The 26572-nt window shown below is 44.1% G+C and overlaps 1 protein-coding gene across 1 annotated transcript in view; it reads left to right on the top strand.

The window, feature by feature from the left end:
- LOC146172641 (uncharacterized) overlaps positions 1–26572 on the top strand; it is a 90803-nt gene that overhangs the window by 6228 nt on the left and 58003 nt on the right. The window contains exons 4-6 of the mRNA XM_084584320.1: positions 1161–1281; positions 22524–22606; positions 26417–26558. Coding sequence (XP_084440446.1) covers positions 1161–1281; positions 22524–22606; positions 26417–26558 — 346 coding nt within the window. The remainder of the gene's footprint in view (positions 1–1160; positions 1282–22523; positions 22607–26416; positions 26559–26572) is intronic.

Raw genomic sequence — 26572 nt, 5'->3', positions numbered from 1 at the left:
GATTTGGCATAACCGAGAGCTTAGTATGCCCGGCGAGATCTGTCGTTAGGCCTTAGGTTGGCTGCACCGCATAACAATGATGCGAGGTGGAACGTAAATACAAAGCACAGAAAGTCACTTATAGGTGAAGCGCAACTTCCAGGGACCAATGTGCGACGTTCGATGTATTGAATCCCCGGCATAATACGATGATATATTTTGTGGAGGTCCTGAACTCTGAGGCAGGATTTGTAACGGGATAACCTATGCTTGTAATCTAGCCAGCAGTCACAAATAGTCGGATTTGATATATCCGAGCTCAACACTTGCACTATCAAACGGGTTTGGTACATACACTTTATTATTTGGTTCGCGGCACTGTTCCTGCTCTGTGTTAACATTACAATAAACATTTCTGTGGACGAGGAAGATAGTGCTCCAGGGGCTGCAAAGGCAATTACTGCTGTAAGGGAACAGCAGCAGCGAAGTAGGAGGTCGCAATCCTCGCTAACTTTGTAGCCGAAGCCAAGTCGAGAAGATAACTAAACAAATGTACACTTGAGATGCAGTGACTCACATTACTGGGTACATCAAGGAAATGCTCTAGGAGTCTAAAATGTAGACACTTGTTCATCAATTTGCGAGGCGCTTAAGCATTGTCTTTACAAGTAGGACGACACTATTTCGATCGAATATCATTCGAAAAACAAATTCAGTATGTACACCTTTATTCAGCTTGAACATCAAGCCTTCGTGGCCTAGGCTAAGGGTAACGTGCCGGTCTCACAGTTCGAAAGTTCCGGTTTTATGCGTCCTTCTTCTAAAATGTTTCCTTTCCTGCTCAACTGTTCCGCATTTGTTGCAGGAACCTTCTGGAAAAATTTGGTGCCACTCAGTGCATTTTAATCCTGGTTCTGAATTACCTTGTTACACAAGGGTTTACGCTCACGGCTAATGACGCCGATGCCGTCAACAACGCCGGATTTCCTGAGACACCGAATTTTCTAGCCTTAATGATACCACGTCAAAGTGATGTCACGTCACGTTGTATTATGGGATCATTTTCTTGCCTGTGCAGTGACTCCTAGCACTAACGTTTCAACAGCATCTATAGTCTATAGTCTCTATAAGGAGGATAGCGCCGTACTTAACTCACACACTCATATATTTCCTTTTGGCAGCGTGTCTCTAGCCTGGCTCTACGGAAGCTGCAGCCGTTTGCACGTGGCCCACAACTACAGCATCAGTGTGATGAACGATGGTGAAGAGACGCTGAAATCACACATTACGGAAAGCCTCAATGTGAGTGGACCCTGCTAGCACGCCTGAGTGGGAAATCAATCTCAACAAAGGTTACTGGCTGCGGTTATCGCCAGAATTGGAAAATAATTTCTTTCAATTAGGTTTCGGCCAATTCAGCCGCCGGTTAGCCCCAGTCTTGAAGCGTCATCTCCCGCAAGCGATTTTCATCTGAACTACACTTCGCACATACCCGGACGCTGTCAAGAGAAAGGGCGGTCTCTTTTTTACATTTTTAAAAAATAAAGTTTAACGCCCGAAAGCGAATCAAGTTGTTAGGGACGAGGTAGGGAAGGCTCTTGAAATTTCGACCATTTGAGGTTCTTTAGCGTGCTCTGACATCGTACTGTACACGGCTGTCTTGCTTTTCGGCCCTATCGAAAAGCGGCCGGGATCGAACCCGCGTCCTTGGATTAAGCATTATAGCGCGTTAAGCAGTGAGCTACCGCAGCGGGGCCAATGGCGTTGTAGTCTGATCGATGTTGTTTACAGAATGCGCCGTTATGGGCAGCGGTTTGCTTTACAAATGAGACAGACGAGTCGATCGCAATGTCGGTTTCAACAGAAGCACAGGATGAAATAAAAAGAGAGCGATAGTGTACGCTCCTTTAAGGTTGCTAGACCAGGGACTGGTATCGACATTGAGTCCGTTTTCATTCTAGCGGCCCCTGGGACTTGTTTTGCTGCGCGGCACATTTCTTCTATTGTAATTTTTTTCTGTCGATGGGTTACAACAGCGCAACCAAAACACCACTTTTCTGGTCGACTCAATGACGCAGTTAACGCAGTGCGAACATATGCATTGCAGAGTTTCTTTTTTTTTTTTTTGTTTCGCTGGGTGATTATACAGTCAAAAACATGATGGACTACTCCGCGATTAGAAATTAACACACATTTTTTTCTTGTGTTACGCGCCGTTTTTATGTTTCCACCATGGTTTCTGCCGAACGCATGAAGCCTACATCTTTGAGTTAATCGCGAAAGGCCGTGATTACCGTTTTTTTCGTTCCTTTTTTTTTTGGCGAAAGATAGCGCTCAAGTTAAATTGCGATTACCTGTAGGTGTTTAGACAAGTTGGCTAAATCAGTTTTTTTTCCATGGTGTTTATTACAGTGCTATTACAGTGCAGGTTGATGTATTTGCCAGACCATTTGCAAAAGAGCCACATAGTGGGGTTTATGTAGTTTAGAGGCATCGGAAAAATTCTTCTTAAGAACAAAATGCAAGTGCTTACTAAGTTTTGGAAGACAATTGCTCAACCCGCATGGCTGATCTCTATAGCCATTCTCGACAATATGCCAATTGACACTCTGTTTACAGCAACAACAATGTAGTTTCAAAAATTCATTAAACGACATGAAAGCATCGTTCCTGTACGCTGACCTAACAACTCAATTCTAACCTAATATTGCACAGAACAGACTAAGGCAAGAAAAAATCAAGATGCTGTTAGCGAAAGTATCAAAAAATAACTTTTTTATTCTTCTTGGACATGCAATCAACACTAGCGCCAAGGGAATTCGGACCTAATTAGTATTTTCATGGCATCATCTACGCTGACAATTTTGATTATTCGCAAGTATTTGAGTTGGTCGCTAGGCTGACTTGAGTATTTCAATCAGAAGTGTGGTAAAAAAAGAAGCAATGCGTTTATTTTTTCGATTAAAGCTGAAGCAGGAGGTGACTTTCTCGCATTTTCCAATCCATCGCATTCTACGTTATGCATGACAATAGTTTCAGGTCGGTGAATTTCAAGTTCTGTCTCTGAAAGGGGCTGGAGACATTCGTAATGACGAAGTCCTGCACTTGCATATACTTGTATTTATAAAGTGAAAAAATTGTACAGTATGGCATAAATATTCACGACATAGACAGTCAGCCCGCTGAACGTGGGACCGCTTGGCCTTCAACGTCCGAAGAGGACGTCGGTTATGACCACATTGCTTGTCGAGGCTACGGCACTGGTGCCCGCAAGGCGGCCTTCCTCTTCACCTCATTGCGTTTGCTCTTCTCCCTCTCCATCCTGTCGCATTTGTCAGTAAGACGCCGGTGCCAAGAAACCAACAGCGCGGAGGTTCGCACTGCTTAAATTTGGCTGGCGGGCGCAGCGTTCACGCTTTATTCAATGCCGACGTGTCTCGATTTGAATAGCTTAACTTCTTCGCTTATTTCCATTTCCGATTTATCATGGCATTGTGATCAATTCGTCAATCCAAGTTTCTAAACTGCCTCGGCGCGGCAGCTCAGTGATCGGAGGACTCTGCTGCAGAAACCTAGGACGCGAAAATGCGTCCTAGGTATGACTGCATTGTAACTTTATAACAGGAGAGTATTTTTGTTCCTGTATCAACAGAAAGACAAGACGGGCGTGGAGGTTTTGAGGTTACATGCGAGCCGTGGGGGAAGACTGCATAATACGGTTTAGCTCGCTAAACTTCTTCGCTAAGACTTGTTGTTTGTTTTGTGGGGTTTAACGTCCCAAAGCGAATCAGGCTATGAAAGACGCCGTAGTGGAGGACTCCGGAAATTTCGCCCACCTGGGGCTCTTTGTTGTGCACTGACATCGCACAGAACACGGGCGCGCTGCTTTTCGGCCCTCTCGAAAAGCGGCCGCTGAGGCCGGGATTCGATCCCGCCTCCTTGGGAACAGTAGTCGGGCGCCGTAACCACTGCGCCGCCCCAGCGGGGCTCGCTATGGCTTATAATAATAGAGTCGAACGCTGAGCTAGTTGGTTACAGATCTCTTGGAAGAAGGCAGCAGAGCAGGTAACAACACAAAGCATAAGAAACGCACACATACACACAAGGACAACGCTGCACTGACAACTGTATTGACAAGAAACCGCACATCTTCTCCCTTCACTTCACGTCTGCAGCCAACTTCTTCATTGTCTTTAACATCCTGACGGTTTGCAACAAAATTCTAATTCCTTCTTCAACAAAGCCACTGATGGCATACTGACACATTGGTCTCCCAAGTCATGCATTCTTTGTGTTGTTACCTGCTCTGCTGCCTTCTTCGAAGAGTCGCTATGTTTATTCCAAAATTATTACATTGCTCTTTGGAGGTACGTATTGTTACAGCATACAATAGATTTGGGTATGGTAATGAATGGCGGAAAGCACTTCCTGTGAGATTAGGCAGAAGGAGTCAAGGAATTGAAGCTATGAGCAAAAGTCTGTCAAGTGATCCGCAATGTAACTGAAATGAATGAGTAATAATACGAGCTGAATTGAGAAATTTTATAATGCGTCATTGAGGTGCTACAAGCACACTAGGAACGAGTGATTGTTCTGATGGAGAGAACAATATACAATTAAAATATCCCATACTAGGTTTGGGATCCATCGATGTTAAAATGTTTTGCTGCGCTCTATGCAAGGCATAGGACGACATTGTTGAGAAATACTGGAAGACTGTGAGCCAAAGATTGCAGCTTTTAAAATGTACGGAATCATAAAATTTCCCACACGTGCAGATTTCCAGTGGGGATATTAGTGCAGGAGAGGAAAAATTGTATATTTTTAGCCTGCGGAATTCATAAATGTGTTGTGCAGGTGTAATTTCGAATAAACAAAGTATATTATTTGTAGTGTCCATAAATTCTACATTTCCAATGTGGCGAATTGTTCGTTTTTTTATCATGTGAAGTCTGTTTAAAATTCTTTTTGTGGCATACATAGAACTGAGATGAAACAAAATAAATGCAAACAAACAAATCTTGATAGATTTATAGTTCTGTCTTCCATGACGTATGCCACGATAACGTGACAAAATTCCATCAATTGAAAATAGTTTTTTTGCGTAGGTAACTAATAAATGACTGTCTCAGTTTAGGTTTGACGAAAGATACGCGGCAAGGATTCCGTGATTGTTAACATTTTTTTTCTCGGTGATCAAGCTGAAATGAGACGTTAGCTGACACTTTCTTATTTCTAGCCCAACACTTATTGCTTTTGGTTTGCCTGCATTATTATTAACACGATTTAGTTTTGATCGTCTTGGCAAATTTTTTTCATGACCTCTGTCTCGCCCCTTTTTTTCTTTTGTAACCAGAAGTTGAAGACGGCTATTGAAGACGCTCGATTGACCAGAAAAAGCCTCGCCGATTCCGTGGACGTTTACCACAAGGGTGGGTGTACTTTTCTGTGTAAAACAGATAAAACGAGCCGTGCGATCACTTCAGAAGGAAAAATGTTTGGGCATGTTGTTTCATTGCCAACAAAGCAAAGCGGTAAAAACCAGAAAGGACGAGGAGGGGACAGGACAATGGCGCTATTGTTCAGTCCCCTCCTCGTCCTTTGTGGTTTTTAGCGCTGTGCTTTGTTGACATGTGATCACCATCATTATTAAGCTTTGTTGCACCCACTAAAGAAGAAGTACCGTCCCTGTTCTAAATATTGCACCTGCCAAATCTAACCAGCACATTCATGCCCCAACAAATGAAAATTTTAACTTGATTTAGTTTCTTTTGCTTTTTTTCACGCTGTTTTGACGTTGCGACCGACTAAGGAGAAATACTCGAAGTTATGCTTTCAAGTCGAATCAACTGAATGCAACTATATGCTACAGATCTAGTCAGGACTGGAAGGTAGAGAAATGAGCCCTGAATAAAGCCTTACCAGAACACATCTCGCGGAATCTCGCGGAATATGACACATCTCGCGCAGAGGTCTCGCGCACAACTCTCTCGCACGGAATTTCGTTCCATGAGCCTATAGAAAGGCTTTCGCATTAACACGAATTTCTGGTTTCGATTAGAGACCAAGAAATCGCACTGCTCGCTTGAGATTTCGATGGAAATTTCATAATATAAGATATGAGTCTCTAATGCGCCGTTTCAATCTTACCCAGCGGTGTAGCTCTCCCTTTCCGACGAGGAGAGTTAAATGAAGACTGGAGAAGAAGCACATGTTTCTAATTCTCTAGGGAAGCTAACAATAGGAACGTCATGCTTTGTGCGAAAAGTCCTGTGATTTCTCAGGCGACGAAATAAATAAATTTCGGGTAGGGGTGCATGCTAGTGCAGAGGCGCGAGAATGATAAGGAGTGGTTTCTCTCTAGCATATATCAACTGTGATAGTGGAACCGAAAGCTGCAGGCGACGCATGTATGCAACCGATGTCCCCTAAAAATTTCTGACTGAAAGGCGAAGTCAAAATATGTACCAACTATCTTAACAGTTTTCTTTTTTATTCTGTGATTTCAGCAGTATTTCGCACCTACTTAGCAAAATTTTTAGAGGAAAGAAGCTCTTTCACGCTGGGTCCTCAGAGGAGCCATTGAAAGAGTGCAAACACAAGGAGCAGTGCAAAGGCAGTTTTTGCTAGTTGGGTTACGTTCATATTAAAGGGAAGAGGACAGCGCTTTCGGGGTTGAAGGGTAAATAACGCTTGTTTTATGTGTCAAATGTTTCCGCTCTTTGTCTTTGTTCACTCTGCTTTTTCTTTTAAAATGAATGAAAGGAGCCGCAGATAAATATGTTCCTAGACTTATGACGTCTCTGTGGATTAGGATTGTAAATGAAATATAACAACGCCTGCACACTAATGCCGACGCAGCGCCCATTGTGGATGCCTGCCGGCAGTGCCGAGTGCTACAGTGAATTAGGATAATCGCGGGCGGGTCTTAAACTTTCTGCTGTGAACTCTATTTCAATGTATGATACCGTTCATTTTTATTTTAACCTACCCTACCCTTTCCCCCTGTCCCTCACCACTTTAATTTACCCTCCGTGTCCCTTGTTATCTCTATACTTCTGCCGCTCCAGTTAAGGTGCTTCGTTTACTGAGATAGCAGATATCATTTGCCGCTAAACATATTTGCATTTCTGTTTTTATTATTTAAATAAAAGAATATAAACAGTATAGCCAGAACCAAGTACCGAATACAGGAAACCGCCTTAACCATTTGAATCAATTCTGGTTTATATAAAAAAACGTACTGTCCTCCCCCCCCCCCCCCCCCCCCCCCCCCCCCTCGTCTCTCTCTTCTTCTCCTCTCGGCAGTGCTTGCCCTCATGTACCCAGGCCAGTACAACCCAAAATGCAGTAGATGTGGCGAAAGAGCGACATACGCCCACCATCTCTGGAACTGCGCAAATGATCCGCTTGCGGTGGAAATAATACAGCTCCCTTCTGCCGAGCCGTGGGAAGCCGTGCCGGTCAGCTAGGACCCGAAGATCCGACTACGGGCAATCGAGAGGGCTAACGAGGTCGCCGCCAGCCATGGACTAGCGGCCATCTAGTACGGCTATCCTCAAACTTGCTTGAGCGACGAAATAAATGTTTTGCAATCCAATCCGACCAGCTAATAAAATAGCGCCCATCTTATGTATATTTACAGAATACCTGAACGAGCTCCAAAAGCACGCCGCCCTTGTGATGGAGAAAGCCGGCATTCCGTCGGAGAAGCAGCTCTCTGATCTGAAGGAGTGTACGTATATTCAAAGTGGCATTTTCAGGCTAAAACCTTATATATGGCACATTGGCGTCGACAACCGGTGATGTCCGATGTCCGACGTAGACTACTGCAGATGCAGTCCGGCAAACTCGCGATTGGCCGAGACGATGTGACGATGTGACGCTGTCAAAAGCGCTAAATGCAAAATGTTAACAGTAATAACAACCTTTACTATTTACAACTGCACCAGTTATAAATGAATAGAACAAGAATAGGACTGGAGCAAAATTAAATTACAATTTAAGCAGAAGTAGAAATAAATTAGAATTGAATCACTGAAGATTTGGAATAGATTTGCAACGCTTCGTATTCCCATCATGTATGTAGTCTTCAGTGCTTTCGGTAATTCTTTTCGTGCCCTAACGCTTTGCAGTGATTTGTGTTATTAAATTTCACGTTTATATCTGTCCTCAGGTGTGACAAGCAAATTGAAAAATTGGGGTATGGTCTCCGTGAGCACCTCCGCGCACTCGCGAGGTAACCTTGGAGGCCATGATTGGGACTGACAGACTTGCGACAGTACTAGCAGATGACGCCGCTCTAGCAGTGAGCTCTTGATGGGGTGTGGTGCCTTTTGTTCTTCAAAGACTTATCTTAGCTCACACACAAATGTCTCACAAAGCAAAATTGTAATGCTGTATTCGATAGGCCCGTTTGACTCACCGCACTCCTGTAAGTATACTTCGTAATTTTGTGCTGTATCTAGTGCAATTCGTAGTGAATACTAGCCAGCCATTTGCGACATGAGGGTGTTGTGGTGTTGGCTACCGACTGCCGACGTTACGCAGCGATGATGCAATGGGCTCACAAAGCAGAATAGTGGGCTAGCCAGTATTTAGTTTGTGAAGAGATAATAGCTAGCACGTGATCAGAAGGGCCGAAGGAGACTACAGATGCCACAAACGCTAGACATAAAGTGATTTTATTCGCAGGATAGCACGCAATTATGCAGGCAGAGAAATCCGGGTCCTAAATGAATCATGGCGACGACACTCTGGAGTTCTGTGGTCAATATGTACCATGCGCCATAAGAATATATATACGTCTTGCTTATGAAATACATGCCAGAAATGTGCGGTTTCGCTAAAGATCGAATTTACGAAGAGCACAACAGCTTACTGTTAAAGGTGGTTTTCGGTTGAAACTTCAAGGTACACACCCTGCTTGTAAGTTTTGAAGTCGGAGATTTTGCGAAAGCATCACCAGATCATGAGGCTAATGAAAATTGTGTACCAAACCATAAAATAAATGCTGGCTTTACGTAGTTGCCTGTCTTTCTGCAATAGTATTGGGCTGTTTAGCGATTATCACTTCCTACGCAGTCTTTAATGCTACAAATACGGAACTGAAGATACGTGGTGGTGGGACATATCAAATGCTAAATTTACCATTTCTTAATTGCTCCCCCCTTCTCTCAAAACCCTTGATATTCAATGTAATGACAGCAGCAGTGCTGCTTATCGGTCAGCCTCATTGGACATTAACAGGTATGCGGAGGCCTATGCGGGAAAAGAGGGGCGAGCTTTAGAATGCACACTTCGTATGGAGCCAATTTTCAGTTCACTCTCTTCCCTTGCAGTTTGCGAGAAAGTAAGCCAGGTAAGTATCATTGCGCTCAGCGTGCTATCATCAATATCTTAAGTTCTGTCTTCGCTTCTTCTAAAACGTTCCGTACCCACCACTGTATTGCTTATACACTGGAGCCACAGGCATTCAAGTTGTTAAAGCTCTCTACTGCTCAATGGACGGGTAAAGTTCTAGTAGAGCAGCTTCCCTTAGGTGCAACTGCCATATTTTAACCTAGCAATGAGTAAAAAGTCATTATTTGAGAGTACAGCCCTATAAGGTATTCACAGATAACAAGACACCAATGTTACTACGATGCCCTTAGCATGTACGAACACGCCTGAGTGATAAAAGTTCGACTTCGAGTTATCAGTATTTGGTAAACGATAAAGAACAACTTCTGGAATATCTAAAAGAGTCGTGGTGTCAAGGAAAACATTTCAGCTTCCAATAAAAAGAGCTTTCGGTGGCTGGAGTTTGTTTTTTCTGGATGTTATTCACACTCTTTTTAAAGTGCTATTGCCAGTACTCGCTGCAGTTCGACAAGGCTCGCCGCATTTGGGTTTTACGCGGATTCTGGCATGATGAACTTCAGTTACACTGTATCAAAAGCTGCATGCACAGAAGCAAAACTTGTTAAATAATCTTTTTATGCAATCTATGAGCATGAAGGAAACGCTACCGGTACTCGATTTCCCTGCAGGTAGGACACTATACGAATTCGCTAACTGTTCCAATTGCAGCCTCCTTTTTCCCGACGCCATTGTTGCCGCTTTGACTTAGTGCAACAAGTCTTTCTCTCGGACACCAGGTTAAATCTTAAAGTGATTGTTGGATAATTTTTGCGTACATAATTAAATGCAGGTTCTGTGTACTACCAAATATACGAAGTCTTGTTAGTACTTGTTGCTTTTTTCTTCACCATCTGAAATCAAGGAACATAAATGACAAATTTTGCAGCTGTTAAAATATTTTAATGATGCCATCATCCCCACCGGAAGTGGTAAAAGTGGCATAATTTGTTGGCAGTTCATGAAAATCGACTTTTTTAATATTTACCGACACGTTTTTTTAGAAACTAGGAAACTTACGTCTGCGCGGCCATTGCATGTGGTTATTGTAAAAGAAGGTGGACTTTACTTACGATATAAACCTTAATGATTATATAAATAATTAAAAACTGTACTTGCGTGAAAACGAGCTATATGTATTTTGGAGGCGCCTTTTTCACGTTCTGTATTTCTGGCCTCGTTATCGACAAGGAAAAAAAGGCTGATTGTGCAAGTTAGGATCAAAAATAAAAATAAAAATTACCTTGAATTAAACATTGCCCAATAAAACGCCGGCCTTGCGGAACGGTTCACCTACAAAAGGCTGCACCGAAGTATATCCTGAGGATTTTAAGAAATGACACGAAGTCTGAATATGTTGAACTCTTCATTACTATAAAACGAGTTAAAGTACCTCTGCGTTTCGGCTGAAAGTGATTTTTAAGCATTTTTATTTGCATGCCACAAAGCCTCATGAATATAGTAATTGGTTGTTAGCCTTTGCCTGGTGAAATTAGTGTGCTGCCGTTGAAGCTATTGCGCTCAGTGCGCTGGTACTTACTTTTTATTGTTGCTTTGGAGTTGGCGCATTTTCGTTGCAGAATGTGCTGATGTGAAATCCTTCTTCGATTGTGTTGCAGCAGCAGCAAGTATCCCAGGCTGAACGCACGAAATACGCCACTTGTGCTTCGGCCTGCACTGATCTCCTACCGGTATACCACATAGCTGCTTATTCTGTGTGCTTGTAAGCACAGGCCACTATCTAGCGTTCATTTGAGATCACTTGATGCCTTATTGAGATGCCAATTGAACGATGGCAAATGCTCAAGTTGACTTTTCAGCCGGCAGAAACTGGCCCGTTCGCCTCAAAAGCCATTCTTCATATTGAAATGTGCACTGGACTACTTCAAATATACTCCTATGGGGTTTCATGGTACATACAGTGTTCTGCAACTTTATAATACGCGTTTAGAAAAATTCTCCAGCCTCAACCGGGAGCTCATTTGCGCTGAAACAGCGCACAAAGCATGCGCTTTGTTGTCCCCTTCTTTACGAGGTAAGTTTGACCACGGTGCATGCTTAGTTGGTTTGGCCGCGCATGATGAGAAACCAGAACCGTCTGCGACGAGACTGAGGAGCAAAAGACGCCTATGCTGAATTTCCAGCAAAAGGCAGCTGTAGCGTCTTCTGGCGTCGCTGGAGGAAAGCGCCGCGGTTTAAAAGCACCGAGGCAAGTACGGCACGTTCCTGTAACGATGCTAGATGGCGCCATCGCTGGCCTTCAGTGGATAATTGGCGCTTGCGTCTTTCGCTTCTTCAATCTCGTCACATACGGTTCTGGTTTCTCATCATGTGGGACCAAAGAAGAAAAGAACCACCGTAGGACTTACTACATAACAAAAGGGACAACAAGGCGGAAGCTTTGTGCGTGGTTTTAGTGCAAATGAGCCTCCGGCTGAGGCGGAAGAATTTTTCAAGACGCGTAAGATAAAGTTACAGAACACTGTATATAGTCCTCAAGAAGCCCCTCAGATGCTGCAGCATCGTCTCACTACAGTTTTGAAGCCAGCTGTATAAATTATTCTGCATTTGGCTGCCTATCGCCATTACGCGGCAACAATTCCATTTTGTTATTTTATGACAAACATATTATACATACCTTTCACTTACCCATGCAAGCGCTTCATAGTCCTTCCACCGCGAAGTTCCCCGATTGATCGAAATTTCTGAAGCCCTACATTACGGTGTCCCTCACATCCAAAGTTGCTTTGGGAGCATAAACCCTATGTAACTACGACAGGCGAGTTTCATGGACATAATTTTGAATATCCAAGTTTGAAGGAAAACTATAAAAGGCGCAGGTATTTTCACGGGGCATGTTTGCGTGAAATCGAACAGCCGAAACGTTGACAAGTTTTAAATAGGCGAAAACATCGACCCGAATTCCTACGACAGCGCCAGCGTGCTATGCAGTACGTGACGGAAGTTCTGTGGCAAGAGAATTAGCTAAAGCATACTAAAGCATTAGAACGCTCAATGTCTAAAAGCAGCACTTAAGAGCTGTGGGCAGAATCTCCGCTTTTCAGATGGTGAATAATGAACCAATCTAGCGCGAATCGTTGCACCCCGATGTTGCTTCGATCCAGACAATAAAAAAATAAATTACGGGGTTTCTTAAGATATCTAATACGAAGCGAACTGCGAATGCCTACTCTTCCTCCTCTTATCATTCGCTTCTTTCTGTGGGCCTCTCATTTTATTCATTACTAATCATTACTAAGCTTTGTTAATAATTCCTAATCAATTCTAGTCTTTACAAGTCGTCGTTGAACGTATAGGTCATTTGTAGCCCTTAACAGTCATTACAACCCATTAGTAATCCTTTTAGTCAATTATTCTCTATACTAAGAATTTTTAGTAACTTCTAATAAATTGTGGTCGTTACAAGTCGTCGCTAGATATATTGTCATTACAAGTCATTAGTAGGTAATGAGTCATTACTACTCATTCCAAGCATTTTAGTCATTTCTAATCAACGGTAGCTGTTGCAGGTCTTCATTAGACATACTGGTCATTTGTAGCGATTAGTAGCCATTACAAGTCAATTTAGTCATTACTACTGTGTACAAAGCATTTTTAGTCATTTCGAATCAATTGTCGCTACAAAGTCGTCATTAGACATATTGACCATTAGAAGTCACTAGTCGTTATTACAATTCATCAGTAGTAATTTAGTCATTACTACTCATTACTAAGTATCTTAATATTTCTAATCAATGGTAGTCGTTACAATTCGTGGTTAGACATATGTTTAATTACAAGCAATTAGTAGTCATTATTACTCATTATAACCTTTATTTATCATTAACTGCCGCTACCAGTCATTTTCTTTCTTTGATCTATCTTTAATCTGTCTTCATATGGTCGACATTTAGTGATGAAGCGTCCTGCCGACGCACACTGAGCTTAGAAAGGAAATTCTAGGTCGCTGTGCTGCTCGTAGACTGAAGCACGCCGCAGTATTCACACGATAATTTTCGCGTCAAAATAAAGCAGTTAATACGCCTCGAATTTCTACTGGAACAGCCGCTGCAACGTTTCATCTCCGACCACTGCAGCGGAAGTTGTGTTTCTGTGGCGCAAGTCACGAAATAGTTACTATAATTGAGACGATGGTTCTTTGTGGAGGAGGAGGAGGATTATTTTATCGAAGAATTAGAGGCACGCAGGCTCCTGGGCTCGTGGTTAATCCGACAGGAGTACCGAGAAATTCCCAGCTGACAAACGAGCTGGAAATCGAGTTCATGCGTGCAATGCACCCAGCCACTTCTTACGCCAAATAAGACAAGACGATGACCGCCGAACCGCACACTCGACAGGCAGTGGTGTTATATACAATGACGCTAAAGAGCACCGCCTCAAACTTCATGCGCCCAGAAAGTGCAGGAATAAAGGCGAATGCGAATGCATCTAAAGGCATGCCAAACGTTGTGTGTCATTGCTAATAAAAAGCGGCAATTTCTTGGTAGACTTGTATATACTTACGCGAGCCAGCGTGAGATAACTAACATGAACAATATGCGCTAGTCCCGGCGACGCTCGCGTTGTCTACGCAATGCTGCTCGGCTTGGAAGCACTTGAATATAAAAGCAGGGAAATACAAAGTTAGTGTCCTGCACTTGTCCGAAGCTGTCGGCCTCTTCTTGCTGTCTTCAATCGTAACGTACGTTCGGTTTTATTACTAAAAACTTCAAATCAAGTTTCCTTATTAGTTCAGAGCTGCTCGAAGCAGTTAAAACCTCCTCGATAATGTCGTACGGACCTTCATCGCATTGTAAAGAACTTGGAAACGTCTTAGCTAGGACGTACACTTCGCAGGTCACCCAGAGCGCGGCGCAGCAGATACAACCTGTGGTGCGGAAGGCCGTGGACGACTACAACAGCGGTACGTTGGACATTGACGTAGCAGTTCCTCCACCGCGCGTGTGTTTCGTGCTTCGAGCTCGCAGAACTGTAAGGCCGTGGAACTGAAATATTGGAGGAACCCAGCCAACCAGTAAATATTTATTATACTCCCAGTAAGATCAATACGTCTATCCTCAACGGTGATATCTAGGGAACCTTTCATATATAATAAATAGCACTAAAGTCTAAAACATTCCATTATTATTTTAAATGCGCTTTAGAGGATATCTGTCTGGAGGTATACAAGGTCGTCCACTTTATCGTCGAAGTGGCTTTACCTGGCGGAGGCTACAGACTACGTGAAGCTCCGTCACTGCAGGTGCTTCGATATGAAACTGCGTCGCTCGCAATGAGACTCAGAAGGCCGCTAATTTGTTCAAGAGTGTACAATCATGTACAGCCTTTGTCAAAAATATACAGCCCAAGGCTTTTACTTCTAAGCACCGTAATAGAGCTCGTTGAGCATCTGCAGCGTTCGAAACCTCGTAGATGATAAATTTCATCCTCGCTCTTCTCAAGCTTACTCATACATTCCAGTATTGCTTCCAGGAATCTCGTTATATGGCTTAGAAGCGAACCCTTTGGGCTGTATATTTTTGACAAAGACTGTACATTGATTGTTCTATATATTCTTCTGTAAAATGACATTATGGCACTATTGTTGGTGGCATCCTGCAAGCTTTCTTGTCATGGGCCTATTTACTTTGTATTTGAATGTTACCATCTGTAACTGTCCTAATAGGTTTGTCTCAAGCCTAATTCAATTAAACTGAACTCTAGAGCTGTATTATGAGGTGTTGTACGAAGATATGCTTAAGGATCAAAATTGGCCAATCCTAAATTTTGTGTAAACGATGTGATACGTTAGAAAATTGTGGAGATTCAACTATCCTCTAAATATGCTTTACGAGCGTAAGCGATCGGCCGCAGCCGCTGCGGTTGCTTCGACCTTGGCCGCTAACATGCGTGGTAGTGATGTCGACATAGAGGGTACCTTACAAAGCGCCGCATCACTCACACAAGAACACTCCCAGAACATCGGACTCATGCTCCCCAAAGAAGTCTGAGCTACTTATACTTCACCCCACGACCCGCGGATGCCCCACCATACCCATTGTCATTGAACTCTATGGCCATCCCATCCCAGACGTGAATACGCTCCGGGTTCTGGGACTTCACATCCAGAACGATGGCAAGAACAATGGCAAGAACAGCTTAACTTCCAAGAAACTAAAGCAGGTGACCGGCGCAATATCGCATCTCATCCGCCGAGTTTCGGGTCATCATAGTGGCATGAAGGAGAACGACCTATGTCGTCTAATTCACACCTTCGTCCTCAGCCGTTTCTTATACACAGTCCCCTATCTCCGACTCAACAGGCAGGAAACGGACGCCTTGGACGTCATGTTGCGCACGGCTTTCAAGATTGCCCTAAATCTCCCAATCAATACTTCCACAGAACGCCTTCTACAGCTTGGCCTACACAACACACAGTTGGGGAGCTTTTAGAGTCCCATCGCCAAGCTCAATACTTGCGTCTCACCAAGACATCCACCGGTCGCCATATCCTGGACACTTCAGACATTCGCGTCCCAACGAATGACCCTACTCGCCTTCCCATACTTCGCCCCATTCACCTTCTCATCAAGCCTCTCTCTCGCAACCTGCTCTTCCGGTATCACGAGCAACGCCGTAGAGCCCGAGTAGAGGTGCTCCACAAATAATACAGCTCCGAAACGGACACCGTATGGGTGGACGCAGCATGCACGAATGAGGGAGCGGTATTGGCCGTCACCAATTTCTTCCCGAAACCTCTTGCTACTGTCCCCCTCCCCTCGGTCACCTCCTCGGAGGCAGCCGAGGAAGCAGCCGTCGCCTATTCTCTTGCACACACGGAATCACGCTACATAATGTCTGACTCTCAAATTGCGATACTAAATTTTGCGCGTGGTAGAGTTCACGTTTCTGCGTTCAGCATACTGAGCTCGCCCACCGCCTACCCGCCCCGCCATGTGGAGCTGATATGGGTGCCTGCGCACTCCGGAAATCCCCGGTAACGAGGCCGCCAATGCGTAAGCCTGCCCGGCGGTCTCGGATCCGGGATTCACGTGTGATCGCATGCACTCCTTCAGTGAGCTAACGCAGGCCTATCGGGCCTAGCGATTTCTCTACCCCTACCTCACCCATCTCTAGATAACTGCCACCAGACGCTCTGGCGACGACTCCAGACGCGCACCCTCCCGTCCCCTTATAGTACGTATCGCTACCACCACACCTTCATCGATCCCTCCTGCACCTTTTGCAACAACCCCATTGTAACCCTCGCCCACATCCTGTTCCAATGCCCGGCGGATCCTCCCCCGCGGGGTCTGGAGCACCTCACCACCTGGGAGGACTGGGAGACCCTGCTGCACTCTGAGGACCCGGTTCGGCAGAAGATCGCCACATACTGGGCTGCCGACGTCATGAAAACATGAACGTTTGAGTGTAGTCGGGCCGTGCGGGGGCCCAGGGCATGCATGTCCCGAACTTCTTTGTTTTAATAAAGTTATTACTATTACTACTACTGCGTGGTAGGCTTCTTGGCAATGGCTATAGTATGTATGGCTTCTCGTCGTTCGGCGGTCTCAGCAGCCTATCCGGCACGGCTGTGGCCTTTTTTGTTGCGGAAGCAACACTACGCTAGTCGCTGAGCCATTTCGCTGAGCCCCTGATGAACCAAGCTGCGCATGCACGAGGTGCGAGTGACGTCACACGGAGCACAGCTGGAGAGCCGCGTCTGAGCCGCCGCCGACTGCTCCGCTGGGGGCGCCGCCGCCACGCCAGCTGCGCATGCGGCAGGAGGGAGTGACGTCACACGGTGCACAGCTGGCGCGCTGGGGCCACCGCCGACTCATCCGCGGTGCGGTGACTCAGAGGTGTAGCCGCCGCGTTCGCCGCAGATGTTGCTTCAGCAACTCTACTAGGGATGGCCATTTGTTAAACCACAACCAATTTATTTAGCGAACATGACTTTTTGTACAACACGCCCCCTCTTTTTTGTGACGCTGCCTTGTAGATTCGCCCCACACAAAGCTTTCGGACCTCGCCCAGATGGAGTATGTTTGTGGCGTATTAAGGCGCAAGCCTTTCTTGCCTCTTGAGCACCGTGACAGGATTGTGTGAAGGAAATGTGCGAACGATTGTGGCGTCATAGCTTATCGACGTATTACCTAGGCATGCATGTCCCAAGATCTAGAGACAAGTCCTTAAAGGGGAAAATTTTAACTGTCTAGAGACAATCATAAGGGAGTAATTAATCACTGACATCCCTTCAAGCGAAGCCATACTGCCACTTCTCTGGAACTTCATAGTTAAAGAAAAATTCGTCCTGGTCCGGATTTCAAACCTAGAACTGCCTCATCTACGGGGAAGTTGCTTTACCAACTGTGAAAACCAGGACGCCAGCAGATCAGATAGCAGGGGGAGAGCGAATTTATCAATAACTAGAAATGAGAACAGTGTCGGTCAGTTGTAGGAGAATCCCGAAGGTGGAGTAATAACTGAATGAGTATTACCGTTTTACAAACCTAACAGTGGGAGATTCCAATAAAACATTCGACCGACTAGACCCAGAAACAAGTCCCCTAGACCTAAGGACAAACAAGTAAACATAGGGACAGTTTGTTCCTAGTTCGCCGCCATGTCATCCCTGCTGCTAGGAATAGAATATTGCCTATTTTTCAGAAAATGCTTGTCGCATTTTCTTCTTATCGAAGCACTCTTGTTTTAAATTCTTTCGGCCTTTGTGGATAGCCGTTTGTGGCAATTCCTGCCTCTGCTATTAGTATATTCGAGGTGAAAAGTAAACCGCTGAGCCAAGTCGAAGCTGTGCTTGGTTTAACGTCTTTGTTTGCAGAATATTTCTGCTCACATCGATAAAAGCGCAGATTTTAGACTACCTGTCAGCCTCATTTTTTGTCTGCAAGGAGACGAGGGGAATTTTATAAATAATTTTTTTTTTACGCCTGCCGCAGGTGGTCCGGCCTTCAATGATTTGCAGCCAAGCTTTGTCTGGAAAGACGCCACCACAAAACTAGGCAGCCTAATCTCGCAAGTGAGTCCCATAACTCTACTTCTCCATGAAACCTGTGCAGAGAGACTATTCTTAAAAGCAAGGCTCCTCTTTCTCTCCTTTCTCCTATCCTTCCTCCCTATCCCTTACGGCGCGGTTTAGGTGTCCACGGCAACAAGTGTGACAGGTCCTTCCTGTGAACCAAGTATTATATTGTCATTATCACAATGGCTTCATGATAGTCCCGTGTTTCGCTATCAATATATGCAGCTTTAACGCATTATCAAAATAGTGTCAGAGAGCCAAAGTTCAGATCAATATGTTTGGTTTGTGGGGTTTAACATCCCAGAGCTACTCAGGCTATGAAAGACGCAGTGGTGGAGGGTTCCGGAAGCTTACGACCACCTGTAGATCTTTAACGTTCATTGACATCGCACAGCACACGAGCGCATAGCTCCTCGCCTCCATCGAATAGCTGCCACCGAGACCGAGATTGGATCCCGCATCCTTGGGAACAGTAGTCGAACGCCGTAACCACTGCGCTACCCCGGCGGGGCAATTCAATATGTAACAAAAAAGAAATATAAGCAGGGTAGTCTGCCCTTTCTCTTTCAGTTATCCTTGGCGTTACTCTTTACGTGCGTGAACAGAACAGTTTTCAGTTTCAAAAGGTTCATATATACAGCTTAGTTCACCTTTCAGACTTCTATAACCTGTATGCCGTATGGCCGTGCCATCGATGCCTTTTAACACAGGCCCCGCCGTGGTGGTAGTTAAGGCGCTAGACTGCTGTGCCCAACGATGCGGGATCGAATTCCGGAAACGGCGACCACTTTTCGATGGATGCAAAAAGCTAGGTGCCCGTGTGCAGTGCGATGTCAGTGCACGCTTTAAAAAACATCAGGAGGCCGAATTTCTGGAGCCCTCCACTACGGCGTCTTTATGGCTTGAATAATTTTGGAAGTTAAACATCATACACCGAGCGACCACTACGGCGCATCTCATAGTCTGAGTCGTTTTGGAACGTTAAACCCTATAAACCAACCAATCAACCAACTTTTTTCGACATTACGTATTTACCGCCGTCCTTGTACCCGTTCTTCTCACTTGAACTGCGATTGCTGATACGTTGCGCATTTACCCAATCTGCTTATTTTTTTAAATTTATATATTGACAGCCAAGGGGAACGCGACAAATAAGTTCTCAATGTGGTGACAAATTTTCATTATTAAGCAGACTGGCTTTGAATTCTAGGGTGTTATTTTGCTCCCTGAACTTCCCATCAGTTGCTTCTGCTACTGATCATCTGTCGCTCAGATGGGTTTTGTTTTAGTTTAACCACTAATAATTACATTTGTGTCTCCATTCTCCCACACATACCCTGTAACAAATTGTGAGAGACTAAGCGCCACTTATGTATGGAGTCTCGCTTTAACCGAGCTGAACGATCGTGCTTGCGGGGATGCATATATATATATATATATAAAATTAATCACCAAGAGTTTAAAATCATAACGATGGATTTATTTCATTCAGGTCAATTTTACATGTATTATTCAGTTGTGATCAACTATTTCTGATTATATATATATATATATATATATACACACACACACGAATGCCGAATGGTCTCGATTCCCATGGAAAAGCACCGGCCAACTTCACATATTCCGGCCATGGCACTTGCCAATTACTCTCGGCCAAAGACAGGTCACGTGATTTTCTGCTCACAACTGTAGCACCGACACTCAGCTGACACTGGATTTGCTGCAGTCAGGATCTTGAACTCTATCGTGTCAATATTATAGCTAAATATGCCGTTTGTTTAGGAAACATTTCTTCATATGTGGTGAATTCAGGTGGCAATGCATCCGCTTTACCGGGTGTTTTGCGTGTTGTCTACAATGAAGGAGCGCCATCTTAGTCACCCCATTAAGAAATGTTGTCAGAGGTTCTACTGGTTGCCTTTTTGTAGCAAAAGTAGTGAAAAATTGTATTTATAATCATTATGTGGGCTTGAATCCTGCCTTCAACTTCGTTTTTCTTTTACTTTATAATAAATAATTTTCAGATTGCTATCATTATTTCGCACTCATCAACACTCAAATATGTCACATGAGCGGTTCTTGGTGTCAATGGCTTTTATATATACATATATTTTCCTTCGTAGTTTTATATATCTCAAAACAAGCGAAGTAACTTCGAGGTCAATTTTCTGAGCGGGGAGTTTTGTTTTGCTCTTATGACTGCAATATTTCTAGAAAGATAAGATTAGGATGTGGTGCATTTGGCAAGTACTCGCTGATTATGACTAACAGCTTACCGGTGCCGCTCAAGAGGAAGGTATACAACAGTTGCATCTTACCTGCAGTATCCTACGGGTCTGAAACGTGGAATCTAACGAAAAGGGTTCTACATCAGTTGAGGACAATGGCCTATGGAACAGAAAATGGTAGGCTTAACGTTAAGAGATAGGAAGCGCGCGCGGTGGGTCAGAGAAATAACTCGAGTTAATGACATTCTAGTGGAAATTATGAAGAATAGAAGGGCATGTAATACGAAGACAGGATATAACCGATGGGCGCTAAGAATAACAAATTGGAATTCAAGGAAATGAAAGCGTATTAGTGGGCGACAGACTGCTAGGTGGGCGGATGAGGTTAAGTTCGCCGAGGTGAAGTGGACGCAGCTAGCACAGTACCGGGTTGATTGCAGTAATACGGGACAGGCCTTCGCCCTGTAGTGGGTACAGTCGAGGTGACGATATTTCTTCCCTTCAGCAATGCGAAACGAATTGAAGTAGAATAAGCATGTTAGCCGGTGACAAATACTCAAATAGAGGATTTCCCCAATAAGCCTATCGATTATTTGATGTACACGTGCAGCAATTACTCAAACGTTAGTTACCGTATTCATGTTACTACGCTTGCTCTAGTTCGTTGTGTTGTACGTTTCGGTACATCAAATGTATGAGTAACTCCGTAGCACTAAATAGGGCTTTGTGAAGATGCTCACTTAAAAAGAAAACGTGCACCCCCTCCTCAAATTTCAAAGCTCTGGGGAGATCATTGCGATGATATTGATCGTATCATAAACTATGAAAGTTCTACTGAAATGAACTTTAGAACTCTGCCTAATGTATAACATAACGTTTTATTTTTTGCTACATTTCATGTTTGTATATAAAAAAAAAAAGTTAATTCCAGCGGCACCATTTAAAAAATATAAAATTTAGTTGACGGAAGACGCTGCGTGAAATCTAGAGTGACGACTTAAATCAACACATACTGCTGTTTTTCTATTAGCGTTAGCACATTAACTGCTTACTTGTTAATCAGTTGTTATGAACTTTCTGCGCAAAATATCGAAAGAAGGCAGCTTGGGCTGCCTTGTTTCGATTTAAATTACCGAGGGTCCTAGTAGATCTGTTTTGGTAGGAATTAAACGTTAGTTTTATACATCATATTATTGTTTGATGTCTCTCAAGCAGAAGCATGCATCTGAGGAGCGAATTTCGATCCTTGTCATATGTAAACAAAGCGATTAGCACCAGAAGCATATTTATTTCATAAGATAAGCGCATTGCCCCCCTCCCTCTCTTCCCCGCCAGGACAAGTAAAATCCGAATTATATATTTTTTAAATGAATAAATGGTAAGGCTTCCCGTGTAACATTTAATGATTAGCACCCGCAGATTATTACGATTATTTGTTCAGGGAATGATATGGTAATCCTATTTCCTAGCGCTTTGAGGTAAATAAAATGGCTCGGAAACGGAACCCGCTGCAGATTCTTTTTATTGCATCAGCCCTTATTCGTAATTATCCATGAGCAACATGCGAAGCAGCAGTATGAAAAATGGCGACCCATTCCGAGTGATGCGATTAGATGACAAAGTTTTGTATTACATACACGATCCTGAAAGAGATCTGTCGTATTTCGGCCTGGCAGTTAGCGCAGGAATTTACACACAGACTCCATATTTTTTATTGTGCTCTGCCAATGAACCGTCTCAGGAATACTTTATATGTAATAGTCTTAATTGCTCACGCTTTAATAAATCCGGCATTAAATGGTAGCAAAGACAGTGATGTCATATAATTGTAAACGTATGCTCGTTTACGTTAAGAGAGTCTGTATTTTCAGGTCTCGGCGGCGAAGTTTCCACCCATTTCCGACTTCGACGTCCTTGGTCGACTAAGCCTCTACGATGACATTTTTGAATACGGGTGAGAGATTCCCATCCAATCGTCTCGCGTTCATTTGTTGACGGTTTGAAAATAGAAAGCCACACCCTTACGCACGGCTGCGGGCTTAGAATGGAGGAGCTTTGCTAGAGAACAAACCTAGACCAACACTCAGATTATGTGAATTACGTCACGACCGGAAACGTATACGATGATTTCATTCTAAATTATTTCTCCTTGAGGCCTTCTCAAGTGATTGTGACATGGTGGACGATAAAGAAGAAATGCAATTGAAAGGATAGGCTTCATTATGACTCGACCAAGGTTACGTAGGTACTCAAATTCAATTTATTCTCATTTTGATTTTTTTTTGCTTACGTGCGACCAACGCAATAAAGTAGCGTAAGTATAGAATTTCGCTAACATCTGAGCTTTGACGTTGGAGCTAATAGCTATTGCTGTCAATGTGTTGTACAGAAACGCGCTATGCGAATCAGGCCTCCAGCGGCTGTATTTTGTCAACACGCTAGATGACTCTTTAATTGCTCTCAGCCTGGACTATATCAGTCAGCTGTGCATCGGCGCCTGCCTCCTACAAGCACTGGCCGCCTTCAGCTACGCTGTGGGCACCTGGGTGCACGACCCTGAGATCCCGCCCAACAAAAGAGGCTTCGTCTCCAACCAGGCAGGCATCACACTCGTCTTGTGAGTTGCCTCTTTTACATGTATTCTTTACTCACAGCAAGGTTAAAATGACATAAAACCAGAAATGCTGTCTCCAAAAAAAAAAAAAAAGAAAATTCACTAGAAAAAATTCCCCGTCTGCTGATTTAATCGTATAAACATTATACGATTGCAGTTGAAGTTTTTCTTGCCCGGTATTCAGTTCCTGGTAGTTTGACTGCAACAGCAAATAAACGCATGTTTCCCATTTCTGTTCCGTCGTTTACGTTAGCGTTGCGGCCAGGCATAACATGGGAATGAAATAAGGAGAAAGCAATAGCTCCGTTCGACACGCGGGTGCTGTCGAACACGGCTCAAGAACGAAAGGGTCGAGGCCTTCCAGCCAAGACTGTCGGCCGGTTGCCATGTTGTTGTCGCCATTGTAAATGGTAGTGTGATTTTTTTTCCTCGCAAAGTCAGCCGAAAATCAGGACTTGCCCAGGACTGCACTGATTCTCTGAGAAGTGAATTTCATCAGTGACATAGATCCTTTTACGTCTTTCGACAGGCTGGTTAGACCATTTCGCACTTGAAACTTCAAGGCTTTTTTTTTTTTTTTTTTTTTTTTTTTTTTTTTTTTTTTAGTTTTCGCACGTGCAGGAACCGACTCGTTTCCAGTTTTGAACCCCGTAAAACACGCCGAGGAGTGGAAGGGGCTAGGGGATTAGCCACAGTTTAACTGAAGGAAGAAAGAAAAGAAAATGCACGGGCCTGCTACTGGCTCTGTAGCTTAGCCACCTCTGCTGCATCGTGCGGACAGAAGAGAAAATAGAGAAGAAATAAAAAGAAGAGGGCGAGAAAGGCGTGCGTCCCATTTTAACAGAATAATCGTCACTAATAACAATCGTTTGACTGCATTGACTGAAGGGCTGCCTTTGAGGGTCATGTCTCGCCTCTTTCTAGAGTTACATAGTTCAGCGTCTCCATTAATATGGTGGAATATGAAATGAAGATAGGTTTATAGATAGAGAAAGGCGCAGTATCTGTCACACTTCCCTGCGAACGAACCACGTCGTAAGAGAACGTAGGAAGGCGACAGCGAAAGATTGAAAGAGGCCCCGTAGTGGAATGACCACCTGGGGATCTTTAACGTGCAGCGACATCGCACAGCACACGAACGCCCCCATTGAATTGCGGCCGCCGCGGTCGCGTTCGAACCTGGTATAGCTGCCCAGCTTGCTAACCACTGAGCCACCACAGTGGGCTTATGGTGAAGAGATGGGTACGTTCCAATTTTCTAGACACCTAACAATACGTCTACTCTTAGGTAAAGGAAGACGCCTACACGTTGACGCATCACGCTTACATGTCAGAAGATGAGAACTTCTGATTCCTCATGTGATGTAATGATATACCAATTTAACCTAAACATATGAGCTGTGTTTATGTTAAACTGAATAATAACGGAGGTTTAAAACAAGTTTCCAACTGGTATAAGATTTTTGCTGAAATAATATCACCTGTCTTATTGTTACATTGCGTAAACGAGACTGATGGTGGCTGCGCCTATTGGTAGTTTCACTTGCAGATACTTTATCGCTCGAGAAATAAGCCTGCTCACAGTATATGACGTTAACGACGCTTTCTTGCTCCTAATATTAGTTCTAAACTGTGCATACGGTTCGATATTATGCTACTCAAAGTGGTTCCATAAGCATTAATAACTACTGAAACAGGAACAGAATAGCATATATACGTGCTGTTACACCTGCCGCCTGCTGTGGAATTGGACGCGGTACTCAAATGCAGCAACAAGTTTTGATCACTGAAATCAAGACGCAGTGAGTCGAAATGGTCAGGTTCTAAATGACATGTGCACGTTTTTAAAGATCTAAAACGTCCCCTGCTTCAGCAGTGCTCTCTCCTACAAAATTCCGCCTGTGGGCTTCACGAACCATCATTATCCCTTACTATACCCACTGCAGGGCTCAGCTAGGCTTACTATTTCTACACTTATCCTGGTCCTTTGTCAGCTGTGGTCCATTTATCTCCGCAAAGTTCCTAATCTCATATCGCCTACCCAATTTTCTGCCGCACCTGCGATGCTGGCCCTCCTCCGAAGTTTGTGACAGATTTGTTCTTTGCCGGCTGTGGCGTCAGCGAAGCGTCGAATGTGTTTGCAAAGAGCCCGCCGAGCCAGCGGTGTCGTGAGGTTTTCACGACACCGTGTTCAATCCTTTGTTAATCCCCCATCAAGCTAGGCTAATCTCCTGTCAAACTGTACTAGCGGTCGCTAACGTACCTAGCAGTCGCACTGGGTTGCAAGGCGCACAACCGTGGGCGAGATTTTTTTTTTTTTTGTACCATGTGTTCACTTGGGTGCAAAGCTTAATATAACTGCATTTCTGTTCTGCAGAGGTGTGCTTGAGCTTCTTCTAAACGCCTGTCCCGCTGGACGTATGTGAAGTTCGCAGTCTTCGTTTATTCAACTATCTATACTAACTTCCGAACGTCGAGAACAGTTTTGTTGCTGATATCAGTGAAATATGCGTACTTGAAAGAGAGCTCATCTAGGTAACCATTATTACAGCGCCGAGCTGGCCAGAAGAGCTGAGGCGCTTCATCCATGTATTTGTAGAATAAACAAGAAAATGTAGAATTGAAGACTGCTTTGGCATTACATGAGGTTTATTAGGCGAAATGCTGGAAAGGAGTGTTCCTCTCTTAACACTTGTTATTGTGATTCTTTTTCTCCGAATTGAAGCAGTCGTGGTTGTGTTCAACATCGAGACCTTGATTTGGCTCAAAAGATCAAATACGAAACTTACTGATTTCCCTATAATCAAAATGCAGCTCTATAAAAACGTTCGGTTGAAGTTTGCAATTTGTTTAGCTAGAGATGGCATAGGCACCTATGTGGAAGACCTATTGCAATAAATAGAGCTGTAAATTAAATTGTATGGCTCCGCAACGTTGTTATAGTGGCAATAAAATGAAAACTTTTGAAGACGAACTTCCGATGATTAACTGGGTAATGAGCTGCGCAATGAACAGCGTTCGAAAGCATGGCGTCAGGTGTGGCAACTTTTTAATGCTGACGTCTGAGGGTACCTGAGGCGCTTATGGTCTTTTTCTTTCCTCTGCAGCAAGCGACCACGAATGTGCCCAATATAGCGCGGTTTCCTGCAGGTCCACCCTGTTCATGTGGATATTCACCACCTTCATGGTTCCCGCGAGCATAGTCTACATGCTGAGCGGTGTCATTGCGGCCAACTACATATGCTACCCGTACCAATACGGTGGCGAAGCGGGCCTCAATCTTCTTGACAATGTGAGTTGCGATAG

Source organism: Amblyomma maculatum, chromosome 11 (assembly GCF_055883805.1).
Source record: "Amblyomma maculatum isolate TAMU_Amacu chromosome 11, ASM5588380v1, whole genome shotgun sequence".
Lineage (NCBI taxonomy): Eukaryota > Metazoa > Arthropoda > Arachnida > Ixodida > Ixodidae > Amblyomma > Amblyomma maculatum.
This window is presented reverse-complemented; position numbering and strand designations above follow the sequence as displayed.